Source organism: Odocoileus virginianus, chromosome 15 (genome assembly GCF_023699985.2).
Source record: "Odocoileus virginianus isolate 20LAN1187 ecotype Illinois chromosome 15, Ovbor_1.2, whole genome shotgun sequence".
Lineage (NCBI taxonomy): Eukaryota > Metazoa > Chordata > Mammalia > Artiodactyla > Cervidae > Odocoileus > Odocoileus virginianus.
This window is the reverse complement of record NC_069688.1, coordinates 49,177,562-49,195,395: the sequence shown is the minus strand read 5'-3', so window position 1 is coordinate 49,195,395 and position 17,834 is coordinate 49,177,562. Positions and strand designations below refer to the sequence as shown.

The 17,834-nt window shown below is 44.7% G+C and overlaps 1 protein-coding gene across 1 annotated transcript in view; it reads right to left on the bottom strand.

Moving 5' to 3' along the window:
* Window positions 1–17,834, bottom strand: part of SNX31 (sorting nexin 31) — a 76,870-nt gene that overhangs the window by 19,523 nt on the left and 39,513 nt on the right. Inside the window, exons 7-8 of the mRNA XM_070477320.1 lie at window positions 6,057–6,149; window positions 1,832–2,035 (exon numbers count right to left, since the gene is read on the bottom strand). Coding sequence (XP_070333421.1) covers window positions 1,832–2,035; window positions 6,057–6,149 — 297 coding nt within the window. The remainder of the gene's footprint in view (window positions 1–1,831; window positions 2,036–6,056; window positions 6,150–17,834) is intronic.

Genomic DNA, 17,834 nt, shown 5'->3' with positions numbered 1-17,834 from the left:
TTCAAGATTGCTGGTTTGGCAACCAGGGGTGGTGGTGGAAGTCCCATTTACCAAGATAGGGAACATAGGAGGAAGAACCCTAGGTTGGGCATATGGGAAAGGATAGGTCCAGTTTGGAAAAAGGCTGAGTTTGAGGTATCTGTGAATCACTTGGTGAAGATGTCAAGAATGCGGTAGGAAATACTGGACCTGTTGACAGTCATCTGGGAAACTGACTTCAGGAGATAAGTAGAGGAGAGAGTCTAGAAATGGAACCCCAGGAAACACCAGCATTTCAGGAGTGGTCAGATGGAGAGGCAGCCCACAAAAATTAAAGGAGGAAGCAGGGGGAGCTGTGAAAAGGAAGACATGGTTGACATATCAAATGCTGCAGACAGGCCTAGTACTGAGCCAGCTAAAAAAATCCCCATGGGCTTCATGGATTTAGTAGTTGGCTGTCACGGTTGCTTTAGTAGCGTTTGTCCTCTATCATTAATCTCCATTTCCTGTGTAAATGGGATAATGCCTCTTAGCTCACTGGGTTATATTTAAGAACGTAATTAAGAAATGCTAATTACTTCTTATAAATATTGACCTTTGTTTTCCTCTTAATGAAAAAAAAAGAACTTAATTAAATAGCGTATGTGTCATGGCCTAGCATAGCACCTGGTACAAAGTCAGCACTCAGTAAGTCTAGTCAGAAAGCTCTCTCTTGGAAGGACATGGCAATGCAGGTGTGACGCCAGAGATCCTTACGAATAGCTCTGCTGGACTATTTACAATAGCTAGGACATGGAAGCAACCTAGATGTCCATTGGCAGATGAATAGATAGGAAAGTTGTGTTACATACACACAATGAAATATTACTCAGCTTTAAAAAAAAAAAAAGAACACATTTGAGTCAGTTCTAATGAGGTGGATGAAACCAGAGCTTATTATACACAGTGAAGTAGGTCAGCAAGAGAAAGACAAATACTGTATATTAATGCATACATGTGGAATTTAGAAAGATGGTAACAATGATCCTACAGGCAGGGGAGCAAAAGAGACACAGGTGTGAAGGACAGAACTTTGGACTCTGTGGGAGAAGGCGAGGGTGGGATGATCTGAAAGAGTAGCACTGAAACATGTATGTTACCATATGTAAATTACACCACCAGTGCAAGCTTGAAGCATGAAGCCGGGCACCCAAAGCTACTGCTCTGGGACAACCTAGAGGGATAGGGTGGGGAGGGAGGTGGGAGGGGGGGGGGTCAGGATGGGGGGACACATGTATATCTGTGGCTGATTCGTGTTGATGTATGGCAAGAGCCATCACAATATTGTAAAGTAATTATCCTCCAATTAAAATAAATTAATTTTTTAAAAATTAAAAAAAGAATAGCTCTGCTGGGCAGCATCCAGTTTCCAAGCATAGAGATCTTGGTACTGAGCACATATTAAGTGTTCAGTAAATGGTAGCTGTTATCTCTACATGTTTTGTTATTACTTTAGATATCCTTCAAGCAGTAGAGAAGTCTGCTGTTGGAAGGTGAGAAGATGAGTGTCTCTACAGCAAGAGTGAGGAACTTGTAGCGGATAATAGGTAGGTTTTACTACTAGGTGATGCTTTGTGCATGCTCAGTCCTGTCCGACCCTTTGCAACCCCATGGACTGTAGCCCACCAGGCTTCTCTGTCCATGGGATTTTATGATGCTTACTGTGGCTTAGATGCCAGTCCATTCAAGGTACTGATTCAAATGGCAAACCTGTCTCCCCCATACCAACACTGTCATCCAAGAACACTAGGATTTTTAAAATCATGGATGAAGGCTTTAAATGATGAGAAAGGCAAGGTGCCAAGATACTCACAAGGAAAGTGACCTGCCAGCACTTCACTCTGTCCATCTGGAAAATGACGTCCAGGGTCTGGTTATCAGGCAGGGTTATGCAGCAGCTGATCTCATTATTGCCAACGGAAAGAAGGGCCTGGCAGCCCGGTTCTGGGTGGTCACAGGTGCAGGGTTCCAGCTGTACATATCCATAGTGCCGGACCTCCCGGGCGAGCTCCAAAAACTGCTCCAAAATGGGGTGGGGATGGAGGAAGCAAAAGACTGCTTGAAGCGGATGAAAAATCTCAAGTCAGAAGCTACTGCCATTCTAACACAACACCAGGAATGGAGTCACAGTGAAAGCACCTTTTTCTTCCGGGTGACGCAGATGAAGACAATGCCCCACATGCTGACAGGGCTGCCCAAGTTCCCGGTGTGTGCTTCCTCATTGACCATCATGTCCCTGCCCTTTGTACAGTGCTCAGACTTAGTGGAAATAAAATATTCAGTGTGTGAACAATGAAGGAAGAAAAGAGTAGGATGTAATCGAACGAGTAGTTATGATTCTATCTCAGCAGATTAGAGCAGCAGAATAAACAAAAAGTGAATATTTAAGATGCTGTGTTTAAAAAAAAAACAACTAAGCTGAGATCAAATTTTTACAGGCTGCTTTATATGCTGGTGGCATTCACTGTCAGAGACAGTGGTGGAAACGGCAATGAAGTGAGGGCGAGAGTGAATCTGATCTCTAAGTCGAGTTTCACGGCCCCAAAGTGCCAGCGGAATGTTGAATGTTGGTGATGTTTAAGGTTTAGCTTTTCCCTCTGCTTGTGTTGTTACTGAAGAACAGAGGACAGCTGCAGGTCACACCTGTGGTCCTGGCATCCTGTCCTGCTAATGTCTATTGAGGACCTTTCAACAAAGTGATCATTGGCGACTGCCTTCAGCTAACCTGCCATCAGTTTAGTGACCTCCACTTTGTTCTTCCAGCCTTCACCATGGTCCTACCTGATGGGGTGGAAGATGTGTGTTCAGAGAAGGTAGTTCTCACCTTACCACATGGTTAAATCAGAAAGAAGACCAATCAGCGACAACCTGGCCCTTTCCCAATCCTGTCCTGAAGCAAGGCAACTTACACCTCCCTTTTTTTTTTTTTCCACTTATTTTCATTAGCTGGATGCTAATTACTTTACATCATTGCAGTGGTTTTTGTCATACATTGAAATGAATTAGCCGTGGATTTACATGTATTCCCCATCCCAGTCCCCCCTCCCACCCACACCTCCCTTTTGAGGGCTACGTGAGTGCTCTCTGCTAAAGGGAAACAGGCTGAGACATGTGCCATGAGGGACGGGTGACTCTTGGTGCCAAGTGGTGGAAGTATTCCAGGCCCCTGTCCCTCCCGGCCACGTGTCTGACCAGCTCATTGCACTGAGGCCCATGCACTCAACTTAGGAGATGCGTTCAGCTGCCAGACCTCCCTCTGGGTCAGTGGGAGACATCAGAAATGACAGGTGGTGAGTAGATGTTACCTGTGTGGTAGGGACAGGGCCTGAGTAATCCCACCACAGAGTAGTTTCATGGCTCTTGCTACAAAACTTTTTTATTATATGGTATAAATCCTTAATTGTTTATTTTACTCTTTGGTAACACAAAAAATTTGTAATAAACTGTAATACAGTTTTGGTTGCAGTGCTCTAAAAGAGGTGAAAGTGTTTGTTTAACTAAAAGTTAAGCTCCATTTCTCTAAGAAGTTGGTTATGAATAAGTAACTTGTTCAAAATGCTAGCTGGCACCTGCCATTCAAAGTGAGGGGGTGGGGAGCACTGATAATACTGCCTGTGTGAAAAGCAGAGGACAGAAAGCTAAAAGGATTATCTACTTGAATGAGTTTTGTTTTGTTATTGGACACACCACACAGCTTGCAGGATCTAAGTTCCCCAACCAGGGGTTGAACCCATGCCATGACAGTGAAAGCACCAAGTCCTAACCACTGGACAACCATGGAATTTCTGAAAATTTGTTCTTTTAAGAAGCACCTGAAAAAGGTAATTTAACATGTAGAACTGCAAAAGATAGATTAGCATTTGGCAAACTTACCTGCAGAGCCATGTAGTAAATATCTTCGATTCTGTGGGCATATGAGCACTGTTGCCACTACCCACCTCTACTGCTCTAGCGCAAAATCACCATTTGCTAACACATACGTGAGTGAGTGTGGCTATGTGCCAATAAAGCTTTATTGACACAAACAGTGGCCCAGGGACCATAGTTCAGTCTCTCTCTGATTTAGATCAAATGACTGCTCCTTTAAGTTAATTTCACTCATTTTCAATTCCAAGTTTTCTTGTACATGTACATAAAGTAAAGCAATAGTTGTTAATGTGCTGACTCCATTAGCAGAAGAACTTTTACAAACACTTAAATAACATTGGTTTTAATAACAGTATTCTTAGATGCTTCAAGAGAAAAATCATTTGTTAACTTGAATAATGGTTCAGTTTTTTCCAAGTGAAAAAAAAACCCCCACACCTACTCTATCCTGAAGCAGTACATGTGAGTCTGACAAAATAAGAACACATACTCTATCCTGAAGCAGTACATGTGAGTCTGACAAAATAAGACATATTTTAACAAGAGAAATGGCCTCTCCTTCATTGTGTTACCTTTTTTATTCTTTATATTTAGCCAACTACTAAAGCATTGACTTCAAACAAAATGCAAAGAAAATTTAGAGGACTAAATTCATGCACTCAAAATGAGAGTTTTTAAAGATCACTATTAAAATAGTATGGTAAAATGATATAAAACATTCAACCATAGAAAATAAACTTTGTTTTATGGCAAAAACAGAAATTTTGTTAGAGCATAGCAGCATGGTTAAAAACAACAGTCTTACTAACTAAGAAGTTTATAGACCAGAAATGTCCTTAGAATTGGTAACTGTGTCCAAAGCAATAGCAACATAATATTCATCAAAATAAAAGCTGTAAGTATAAAAATTTGCATACACGCAGAGAAATTGAACTCCAAAATTTCTGAAACAAAGCTGTAATGGAATACCAATGGGAAAGTGGGAAAGTTAGTCGCTCAGACGTGTCAGACTCTTTGCGACCCTATGGACTGTAGCCCTCCAGGCTTCTCTGTCCATGGGAATCTCCAGACAAGAATACTGGGGTGGGTTTCCATTCCTTTCTCGAGGGGATCTTCCCAACCCAGGGAAGATTCTTTACCATCTGAGCCACCTGGGAAGATTTCTCAGTATGCTGCTGCTGCTGCTAAGTCGCTTCAGACGTGTCCGACTCTGTGCGACCCCATAGACGGCAGCCCACCAGGCTCCTTTGTCCGTGGGATTCTCCAGGCAAGAACACTGGAGTGGGTTGCCATTTCCTTCTCCAAACTCTCAGTATACCAAGGGGGAAAATACTAAATCATGGCATATATGCTTTTTCCCTCTTTTTTTTTTTTGCAACTCATCAATAAAATTCTCAAAATACGGTGACTTTGAAGGATGGCTTTCTATATCAACCTAAGTATAAATGAGTCATCTAAATTTTATTTGCATTTTCTTCAAAATCAGTGCTTTGGTGATGAGCACTGGTAAAGTATAAAGGATTTTACAAAAAGATAATACAATGAAGCAAAGACCATTTCTTCTGTTAAAATATGACTTTTCAGACTCATATACTTCTTGGGGGTATGTTCATTGGTATGTCCATCTTTATGGAAGTTTTAAAAATGAATATTAAGAAATAATGTAAAGAATAATAGAACATGTATTCAAGACAGACGATGTTGGCTGCTGTGTTCAGAGACCTTCAGCCAGGAACCATACCAGGTGTTAGGAACAGAGTATGTATTATATAAATTAGATAAACTCAGTCCTGGGCCTCAGGGTGCTCACTGCCACAATGATTTATAGAAGCAAATCCTGGAAACAACCTGACTTCCAATAATAGGAAATTGGTTAGCTAAGTGATAACATAATCATAAAATGGAATACTCTGCATCATTAAAAATAATGTTAAGGGTCTATATTAATTAACTTGGCAAAGGACGCACACTATATTGTATTTTTTAGAATCTTTAAACAATAAGACTTTATTAATTTTATAAAAAGAAAAATCAATGAAGGTATTCTCATTTTTAAAAAGAGCCCCATTTTTAGTGTTTGATGGGTTTATAAATTACAGAAACAGCTCAATTCCAATATGTTTCTCTAACTCCCTTTCAAGAGATTTCTCTTGGTGCAACATTTCATTCACCTCTGTTTGGTTGTCTTCTTTCTGGAGAGCCTCTAATTTCTGCCTCTGCACCTCCGTGGGTTTGGCCCATTCTTTTTCAATGTCCTGTATTGCCTTAAAACAATATAAGTTGTAAAATTAGCAAACTTAACAGAAATGAATTAGCCTAACAAAAATATACTCGTGTATGAAAGGCTATAAAAACAGAACCGAGTGGGCATATATAGGATTTAGCAGGTTATAAAGGTTGCATTTAAAATTAACTGGGTGTGGGTACAATGGTTTGGGTACAACTGGTGGCACTTGGAAAAGAAAAGAAAATTCTCTCTTTCCCCACACCACCCAATCAAATAAACACAGATAGGTTAAAGATTTGAAAGTAAAAACCATAAAAGAATCAGAAGAAAGTAAGAGTGAGTATTCTTATCTGATCAATAGGAAATACCTTTATAAGATACAAAGACAAATAACATACAAATGAATATGTAATTACATAAAAATATTAAAGCTACCAAGAATAAAACTAAGAAGAAAATGGCAAACCAAGGCAAAATTGCATCATATGTGGCAAAGAGTTAATCTTATTTATGTAAAGCAATAGTAAAAATATAAATACCTCTAATAGGAAAATGAAGAAATGCTATATATCAGCAGTTAACAAAAAGGAATTCCAAATGACAAATACAGGTTGAACCTCACTAGTAATCAAAGAATCTGTTTTCCTCTCAACTTGGCGAAGACCCATCAGTTCAGTTCAGTCGCTCAGTTGTGTCCAACTCTTTGTGACCCCATGGACTGCAGCACACTAGGCTTCCCTGTCCATCACCAACTCCCTGAGCTTGCTCAAACTCATGTCCTTTGAGTCGGTGATGCCATCCAACCATCTCATCCTCTGTCATCCCCTTCTTCTCCCACCTTCAATCTTTCCCAGCATCAGGGTCTTTTCAAAAGAGTCAGTTCTTCACATCAGGTGACCAAAGTATTAGAATTTCAGCTCCAGCATCAGTTCTTCCCGTGAATATTCAGGACTGATTTCCTTTAGGATGGACTGGTTGGATCTCCTTGAAGTCCAACGGACTCTCAAGAGTCTTTTCCAACACCACAGTTCAAAAGTATCAATTCTTTGGCACTCAACTTTCTTTGTGGAGAAGGAAATGGCAACCCACTCCAGTGTTCTTGCCTGGAGAATCCCAGGGATGGGGGAGCTTGGTGGGCTGCTATGGGGTTGCACAGAGTCGGACACGACTGAAGCGACTTAGCAGCAGCAGCAACAACTTTCTTTACAGTCCAAATCTCACATCCATACATGGCAACTGGAAAAACCATAGCTTTGACTAGATGGACCTTTGTTGGCAAAGTAATGTCTCTGCTTTTTAATATGCTATCTAGGTTGGTCATAACTTTTCTTCCAAAGAGTAAGCATCTTTTGATTTCATGGCTGCAGTCACCATCTACAGTGATTTTGGAGCCCAAGAAAATAAAGTCTCTCACTGTTTCCATTGTTTCCCCATCTATTTGCCATGAAGTGATGGGCCCAGATGCCATGATCTTAGTTTTCTGAATGTTGAGTTTTAAGCCAACTTTTTCACTCTCCTCTTTCACTTTCATCAAGAGGCTCTTTAGTTCTTCACTTTCTGCCGTAAAGGTGGTGTCATCTGCATATCTGAGGTTATTGATATTTCTCCCGGCAATCTTGATTCCAGCTTGTGCTTCATCCAGTCCAGCATTTCACATGATGTACTCTGCATGTAGTTAAATAAGCAGGGTGACAATATACAGCCTTGATGTACTCCTTTCTTTATTTGGAATCAGTCTGTTGTTCCATGTCATGTTCTAATTGTTGCTTCCTGACCTGCATACAGGTTTCTCAGGAGGCAGGTCAGGTGGCCTGCTATTCCCATCTCTTTAAGAATTTTCCACAGTTTGTTGTGATCCACTCAGTCAAAGGCTTTGGTATAATCAATAAAGCAGAATTAGATGTTTTTCTGGAACTCTCTTGCTTTTTCTATGATCCAACGGATGTTGGCAATTTGATCTCTGGTTCCTCTGCCTCTTCTAAATACAGCTTGAACATCTGGAAGTTCATGGTTCACATACTGTTGATGCCTGGCTTGGAGAATTTTGAGCATTACTTTGCTAGTGTGTGAAATGAGTGCAATTGTGTGATAGTTAGAGCATTCTTTGGCTCAAAGAATGGTGTGATCAGATAACCACGATGGTGTGATCTCTCACCTAGAACCAGACATCCTGGAATGTGGAGTCAAGTGGCTCTTGGGAAGCATCACTACAACAAAGCTAGTGGAGGTGATGGAATTCCAGTTGATCTATTTCAAATCCTAAAAGATGATGCTGTGAAAGTGTTGCACTCAATATGCCAACAAATTTGGAAAACCCAGCAATGGCTACAGGACTGGAAAATGTCAGTTTTCATTCCAATCCCAAAGAAAGGCAATTCCAAAGAATGGAAATGTGAAGACAAATATATATATAATATTCAGAATTGGCAAGGGTTTGAAGAAATAGGAAGTTCATATAGATCTGACACAATTTAAACAGGTACAACTTTATGGAGATAGTTTGGCATTTAAATCTAAAACCCTCTACAGGAATGATAAACATAGATGTAAGAAAATGTATTAATAAGGCTATTACTCCTACCATTTTTAATATTGAAAATTTTTCAACTATAAATTGTGGCAAACATATGTATAATGCTTACTGTGTGTCAGGCAATGTTCTAATTGCTCTAAAACAAAATCAACCCCAGCCCCTCCCCTCTCTGGTAACTACTAATTTGTTCTCGGTATCTACTTAGTTGCTTTTGTTTGCTTTGGTTTGTTCATTAATTTTATTATACTATTTATTTATTATTTAATTTATATTTTGATGAAATCATACATCATTTATCTTTCTACATCTAACTTATTTTAGCAAAATACACTCAAGGTCCATATGTGTTGTCACAAATGGCACAATTTCATCTTTTTTATGACTGAGTAGTATTCCACCCAAGGAATGCTTGAAGCCACCAGTAGATGAAAGAGACAAGGAATAGAAAATGCCCTATCACCTTCAGAGGGAACATGGCCCTGCCAATACCTTGATTTCAGACTTCTGACTTATGGAACTGTGAGAAAATAAATTTTCATTATTTTAGAGCTCCTCCTCCCATAAAGAAAAAGTCAATCCTCACAGCACCTTATGAAGTAGGTACTATTCATAAATGCCCCAAAATAGGTGATAGAGTTTAGGCACAACCAAGTAATAGGTTATGCTACTATTTAAAATTATGTAAAATATTTAACAACATGGGAAAAGTCTATGAGACATTGGCACATGAAAACATGTCAAGTTACAAAATAAGGGCATAGTAATCAGGTCCTGAGTTTTATAAAACAAAACAATAAATATAAACCAAGCCCCAACGACCTTGTATGTTACACTTAGGAGTCAAGAAAAATGGATGGGCACATAAGTAAAATGAATTAATAGTAAATAAAATAAAAACACTGAAAAAGTTAAGAGTTTATATGTATGGTTGATGTAAGATTTGGGATGATGTTTACTTTTGTTTTTGAGTCCTTCCATATCTGCACGTTTTTATAAGATGAAAACAAATTTTATAAGTGAAAAACAATGAGAAGTGAATACATTATCAGGCCCCGTTGGCTGGGCTTTGGGCAACGGCCACCAGCAAATGTTCCCAAATTCTGACTCCCTGATGGGCTGCTCAGTCTTCTGTCCTAGTCTGCACCGCGGGTTCAAGCCGAACAACACTGGTCTCAAAGCCAGAAATCACTGAAGACAGATGCCCCCTGGATTTCCTGAACCCTCAGCAACTTTTCCTGTGCTCTTCCCCTCTTCTCCTGGCACGCAGCCTCTCGTCCCCTTTGTGCTTCCTGGCCCCAGGACAGGCTCTGAGATCAGCTTTCCATCTCATCAGCAGCATACACTTACCCTGCACTATGCCGACAGCGTGTGCTGCGCTAAGTCGCTTTAGTCGTATCCAACTCTTTGCAACCCTGCGGTCTATAGCCCCCCAGTCTCCTCTGTCCATGGGCTTCTCCAGGCAAGAATACTGGAGTGGGTTGCCATGTCTCATCCAGGGGATCTTCCTGAGCCAGGGATCAAATCTGCATCTCTTCTGTCTCCTGCATCAGCAGGTGGGTTCTTTATCACTAGCTGACATCATGCTTTATTTAATGGAGTTTTCCACTGGTCCTCAAACTGCTAACCCTTCTAGAGAAGAACCAGAGTCCTTTACCCGAGTGTATCTTGTTCAACTTCTTACATACATCAAACCCACAAACAATTCTTTGCTATCTGGTACTTTATACCTTAGTATATGATAGTCTGAATATAGTATATGAATATACTGAATACAGTATATGAATATAATATAGTATATGATAGTATATACCTTAGTCTGAATGTAAGTCTATGTGTTATGTCCCTCATATCACCGAGGGACAGGGTATGCCTCAGCTCCAAGAAGAGAAAGAAAAGCTGAATACACTTTGACATTACTATTGAAGTTGGGGAAAAGGAGATGGATTTAAAGAGGAGAAGAAAAATAACTACTATTTGTTGAGAACCTTTTTTAGATAAGTTTTCTCATTGACTTTTTTCAAATGGTTCTGTGGGTTAGGAACATTTACGCCCATTTTAGAGATGGGTAAAATCAAGGTCCAGAGATGTTATAACTTTCAAGACAATCCAGTAAGTAAGCGGCAATGGTTGGATTAAAACCCGGATCTGACTACTCTACCAAGCCCTCCTCCTACTGCCCAAGACATTGAATTTTGACCACATAGGCAGCTACACACCCCCAGATTTTCTCCTTATTGTCAACTGTTCTCAAAACTGAACTTAGATACCATACCTAAACTAAGAATGCAATTAGCATGGGTGTGAAGAATGGAACACCTTTTCTTTCATGAATTCACTTGATCTTAGAGCCCTGTAAAGACTGTTAGAACCTGGCAATGATGTCAGAGAGAAACCTGACTAAATACACAAGGTAAACAGCATTCATGGTGGTAAGTAGGTAAGTACTAACTAAAGATACATCATTCATCATTAGAGGATCTGGGACTCTCAAATGTAGAGCTTTAAATACTCTACAGGAGAGGTAAGATAAATGTTTTTGTTTTACTACCCTTGAAAACCTTTGACCCTGATTATGATTTCACAAGTCATCACTCAAATATATTATATACAGTGCCTCACTCCAGACAGTGAGAGTTAAGTTTAGATAAATGTCTTTACTCAGTTATATGGTTCCCCGAAGACTGGCTGACTGAGACTCATGTGGAACCTAATTTATAAAATTGCATGAAATCACATAAGTCACGGTTTTCATGAGCTTCAATCACACACACTCTAGTGCTCTCTGCAGTCTACAGTAGTGAGACATGGAGAGCATGTGCCTTTTTAAACAAGGCAGCAGCCACTTGGCTCCGGGTGGTTGAGGCAGAACAGATTAAGGCTAGGGAGCACGTTGGGGCAGTACAAGGGCACCAGGCCACGGGGGGATTAGGGGGGCAGTGGTCAGCCCACACTCCCCTCACCATACCACACGCCCGCATGCACGGCTTGACCTGCCTGGGGGAAGGGGCACCTTTTTCTAATTTGCACAAATTGTAACCAGGCCAGCAGGGGCCCTGCTGAAATGTAGGCCCAAACCGGACAGAGCCTTCGGTATTTTTTAGAAAATCCAGAAACTTCTATTTTTATAGGCAATCTTCCACTTTGTTTGTGGTTTAGTTGCTAAGTCATATCCGGCTCTTGCGACCCCATGGACTGTAGCCTGCCTGGCTCCTCTGTCCATGGGATTCACCAGGCAAGAATACCGGAGTGGGTTGCCATTTCCTTCTCCAGGGGATCTTCCTGACTCAGGAATTGAACCCAGGTCTCCTGCATTACAGGCAGATTCTTTACCAACTGAGCTACAAGGGAAGCCCCCACTTTGTTTAATGTCATTCAAATTTTTGAAAAGAAGAAGGAAGGAAACACCTTGTGGTGTTGGCTCCTGGGACATCACTAGACACACTAGCTTTAAAAAATTGAGAGTATTTCCTAACGGTTAATTAGGATGGCACCGTGATTTATCAGAGGAACTCCCCAGACTTCTTCCATTGACTTTTTAAAAGGATGATTGCTTCTCGCTCACTCATATCTCCTAAGCGCCCAGGACACAGTCTGTGCCCTTGGCCATTCAGAGTCTAATTAGCGAGATACAGACGTGAACCCGCATTCACAACACTGGGTGGGACTGCCACGATGGAGGGCAGAACAAAATGCCAAGGGGGCAGAGAGGGAGGGGACAGAGAGGACTTCCCAAAGGAGGCAGCAGTTGTGGTTCCATCCCTCCTGCTGGCCTTGGGCCCCCTGTCCATTTCTCAGGAGCTTCACTCGAACTTGAGAAATGATAAAGGCAGAGGTTGTTATGACATCAGCTATATAGTTTCTTGCAAACTTTTCCAGGCAAAGAGCTAAGGTTTGAATATCAGTCTGTTAAAGCTGGAAGAACACTTAGAGATTGTTAGTTCAGTTTCACAGGGAGACATTGCAGTTCCAGTTGCAGAAGGAAGAAGTGACCAGTCTAAGGTCATCCAAAGGAGACAGCCACTGACACAGCAGGGGACAGAAGGCATTTTTAAAACTACCATTCAGAAACCATATTTTCCCAAGCCGCAAGAGGGGGAAACACCATCAGTTTCTCCCTGGTTTACAACTCTTTAATGAAGATCAATAAACATATGATGCTAGTAGTTGCTAATTCTTGTTACTCTGTATCCCTGGAAACCATCCCACAGAAACAATATTAGAATTAGGTGATGCACTGTCAACCAAGGATGCACTGGCAAATACACCAGACACAACTAACAAGGTATTGTAACAGCAAGGATACCATGGTGCTGAGCCTCAGGGAAACATTTAACGTGGTGAATTACATTCCAACTCATGTAACAGGGGTAAAAGTACTTTGAACATGATTATGCATGGATCAAAGCAGGACGTGAAGTGAGCTGAAAACTATATTCTAGCCATAAAAGCACAATAGTGAACATTAAACATTTAAGAAGTGATATTTTGATTTGCCTTCTTAGAGTTTCATGGAAATCGTTTACTAGATGGTCTTGGTCTCTTAAAAAGTCACCTAAGGAGAAAAGGGTGTGAAGGTTGTGACTCCTCCATTGACATTCTGGCTGCTGGGTCCGCTGTGACCGCTCAGTCAGACACCCAGCTTCTCTGCCCTGTGCCGAAAAAGCCAAGGTCCCTGCGTGGGGCCGGTGGTCTACTGGGGGAGATCTCTACACAAATGAGGCTCTATTTTGTCAAACTGAAAACTCCACTGATTTTATGATGCCATGATATTGTGTGACACTAAGAAAAAAAACTGCCAAATAAATCACGACACAGACCACGAAGCAATACTATGCAGCGTATCCCTCCCGGCTGGTAATTGCTTTCATTTCTTCTGAGGCATCTGGCGATTTCTCTCGCCTACAGAGGCACTGCTCAGCCTGTGCTAGGCAGTCCTTTTGCTTAATCTTATAAAACAGAGCAGTTTCCTCTCTGTGTGAACATAAAGCACTTGGTTGTCCCTTTGCAAGAAAATGTGAAACATGGAACTGTGGCCATGTCTTCAAAGACGAACATTTGCTTTCCCGGCACAAAAGGGAACCCTGCACTCTGTCTTTGCCTCTCTGCATAAGCAATAACTCCCTTTCCATCCAGAATCATACTTTCTGAAGTGATTTTAAATGACAATTAGACTCAACACATCTATCAACAACACACCTAATCCAACTAAAGGGAACGGCTATTTATCAGTTGCTGCATAACAAACCACTCCAAAAATGAAGACTTGCTAAAAATAATCTAATTAAAGCAATGGAATTGCTGAAAACAAGACCAAAAGTCACCTAACGAAGTACGTGTTTTTCCTCTTAAAGGAGGTCAGTCCTGGGTGTTCACTGGAAGGACTGATGCAGAAGCTGAAACTCCAATACTTTGGCCACCTGATGCGAAGAGCTGTCTCATTTGAAAAGACCCTGGTGCTAGGAAAGATTGAGGGCAGGAGGAGAAGGGGACGACAGAGGATGAGATGGTTGGATGGCATCACCGACTCAATGGACATGGGTTTGGGTGGACTCCGGGGAGTTGGTGATGGACAGGGAGGCCTGGTGTGCTGTGGTTCATGGGGATTCAAAGAGTCGGACATGACTGAGCGACTGAACTGAACTGAACTGATGTTCTTTAGTAAACCTGAGCATCAAAATCCATCCTTTTACCTTTTTTTGCTATAACCAAACTACTGCAGGAGGTTCTATTAATGTTTTCTTGTCTCTTGAAAGAAAGTGAAAGTGTCAGTCACTCAGTTGTGTCTGACTTTTTGCGACCCCATGGACTGTGTAACCCTTCGGGCTCTTCCGTCCACGGATTCTCCAGGCAAGAACACTGGAGAGGGCTGCCATTCCCTCCTCCAGGGGACCTTCCTGGCCCAGGGATCGAACCCTCGTCTCTTATGTCTCCTGCACTGGCAGGCGGGTTCTCTACCCGCCTGGGAAGCCCTCCTTGTCTCCTAGCAAAGCTCTTTAAAAGCAATGTCTGGGACTTCCCTAGTGGTCCAGTGGTTAACAATCCGCCTACCAATGCAGGGGACATGGATTCGGTCTCTGATCCGGGAAGATTCCAAATGCCGAGAGGCAGCTAAGCCCGTGCATCACAACTACTGAGCCCACGCTCTAGAGCCTGCGATCTGAAACTGCTGAGCCCGCGAGCTGTAACTCCTGAAGCCCTGGCGCCTAGAGCCCATGCTCTGCGACAAGAGAAGCCACTGCAATAAGCCCGAGCTCTGCAACTAGAGGAGCCCTGCTCGCTGCAATTAAGAGAAAGCCTGCACACAGCAGTGAAGACTCAGCACAGCCAAGACTAAATAAATCAAGTTAAAAAAAGAGTTATACCTGTTTGTTTTTTTAAAGTAACATCTGAAACTTCTCCCTCTCTTCAATTCTGCCTTAACTTATGAAAAGCTACAGACTACAGCAGTTTAGAACCACGCTACATAAGAACCACCTGCAAATGTGTTTTTAAATCCCTTTTCCTAATCTTCCATATCTAAGCCTACTCAATTCTTTGTCAGCAAACTTTATTTCTTCTTCTTAAAAACAAAGAGGGCCAGGATGGAGGGGACACATATATACCTATGGCCGATTCACGCTGATGTATGACAAAAACCATCACAATACTGTAAGGTAATTAACCTCCAATTAAAACAAATAAATAAATTTTATTTTAAAAATGTAGATAGCACCAACTGCCTGACAGAGTTACTATGAAGCTTAAATGAAACAATGTATTTCAAACACTTGGTACAATGTAGGATCCCCCAAAAGGCTTAAAGCTAAGTCACCTCAGGAATAGTTCTAGTTTCTGGAGATAATAGCAGTAAATCCCCAATTTCATGGAGAAATCATTCTAGCAGGGAGAGACAGAGTAACTCAAAATTTTTATATAGTGAAATGGTAGGAATGCTAAGGAGAAAATAAAACAAGTATTTACATCAGGATGTGGGATTTATTCTGAGGGAGTGGGAAACCTTGGGAGCATTTGAATAGGCCAGGAATTCGACCCACTGTTCTGGGCTTGAGAACAAACTGTTGGGTAATTTCAAGGAAGTCCTTAAAAGAAGCTTCCAAACTTCCCTCCAGAACTGTCAAGTCAGGCCTGGGAAAGGATGGGCCTCCAAAGATGCTACCCCGTGAGGGTGAACAGTGGCAGGGAGCTGGGGAAGAAGTGGGAGCTGAGGTGAGGGGGCTGAGGTGAGGGGGCTGACATGAGGGGAGCTGAGGTAGGGGGCTGAGGTGAGGGGGCTGACGTTGGGGGGGCTGAGGTGAAGGGAGCTGAGGTAGGGGGCTGAGGTGGGAGCTGAGGTGGGGGGGCTGAGGTGAGGGGGCTGACGTGGGGGGCTGAGGTAGGGGGCTGAGGTGAGGGGGCTGAGGTGAGGGGGCTGACGTGGGGGGAGCTGAGGTGGGGGGCTGAGGTGGGAGCTGAGGTGAGGGGGCTGAGGTGAGGGGGCTGACGTTGGGGGGGCTGAGGTGAAGGGAGCTGAGGTAGGGGGCTGAGGTGGGAGCTGAGGTGAGGGGGCTGAGGTGAGGGGGCTGACGTGGGGGGCTGAGGTAGGGGGCTGAGGTGAGGAGGCTGAGGTGAGGGGGCTGACGTGGGGGGAGCTGAGGTGGGGGGCTGAGGTGGGAGCTGAGGTGAGGGGGCTGAGGTGAGGGGGCTGACGTTGGGGGGGCTGAGGTGAAGGGAGCTGAGGTAGGGGGCTGAGGTGGGAGCTGAGGTGAGGGGGCTGAGGTGAGGGGGCTGACGTGGGGGGAGCTGAGGTGGGGGGCTGAGGTGGGAGCTGAGGTGAGGGGGCTGAGGTGAGGGGGCTGACGTGGGGGGAGCTGAGGTGAGGGGGCTGAGTTGAGGGGGCTGAGGTGAGGGGGCTGAGGTGAAGGGAGCTGAGGTAGGGGGCTGAGGTTGGAGCTGAGGTGAGGGGGCTGAGGTGAGGGGGCTGACGTGGGGGGAGCTGAGGTGGGGGGCTGAGGTGGGAGCTGAGGTGAGGGGGCTGAGGTGAGGGGGCTGACGTTGGGGGGGCTGAGGTGAAGGGAGCTGAGGTAGGGGGCTGAGGTGGGGGGGCTGACATGAGGGGAGCTGAGGTAGGGGGCTGAGTTGAGGGGGCTGAGGTGAGGGGGCTGACGTGGGGGGAGCTGAGGTGGGGGGCTGAGGTGGGAGCTGAGGTGAGGGGGCTGAGGTGAGGGGGCTGACGTTGGGGGGGCTGAGGTGAAGGGAGCTGAGGTAGGGGGCTGAGGTGGGAGCTGAGGTGAGGGGGCTGAGGTGAGGGGGCTGACGTGGGGGGCTGAGGTAGGGGGCTGAGGTGAGGAGGCTGAGGTGAGGGGGCTGACGTGGGGGGAGCTGAGGTGGGGGGCTGAGGTGGGAGCTGAGGTGAGGGGGCTGAGGTGAGGGGGCTGACGTTGGGGGGGGCTGAGGTGAAGGGAGCTGAGGTAGGGGGCTGAGGTGGGAGCTGAGGTGAGGGGGCTGAGGTGAGGGGGCTGACGTGTGGGGAGCTGAGGTGGGGGGCTGAGGTGGGAGCTGAGGTGAGGGGGCTGAGGTGAGGGGGCTGACGTGGGGGGAGCTGAGGTGAGGGGGCTGAGTTGAGGGGGCTGAGGTGAGGGGGCTGAGGTGAAGGGAGCTGAGGTAGGGGGCTGAGGTTGGAGCTGAGGTGAGGGGGCTGAGGTGAGGGGGCTGACGTGGGGGGAGCTGAGGTGGGGGGCTGAGGTGGGAGCTGAGGTGAGGGGGCTGAGGTGAGGGGGCTGACGTTGGGGGGGCTGAGGTGAAGGGAGCTGAGGTAGGGGGCTGAGGTGGGGGGGCTGACATGAGGGGAGCTGAGGTAGGGGGCTGAGTTGAGGGGGCTGAGGTGAGGGGGCTGACGTGGGGGGAGCTGAGGTGGGGGGCTGAGGTGGGAGCTGAGGTGAGGGGGCTGAGGTGAGGGGGCTGACGTTGGGGGGGCTGAGGTGAAGGGAGCTGAGGTAGGGGGCTGAGGTGGGGGGGCTGACATGAGGGGAGCTGAGGTAGGGGGCTGAGTTGAGGGGGCTGAGGTGAGGGGGCTGACGTTGGGGGGGCTGAGGTGAAGGGAGCTGACGTACGGGGCTGAGGTGGGAGCTGAGGTGAGGGGGCTGAGATGAGGGGGCTGACGTGGGGGGAGCTGAGGTGGGGGGCTGAGGTGAGAGCTGAGGTGAGGGGGCT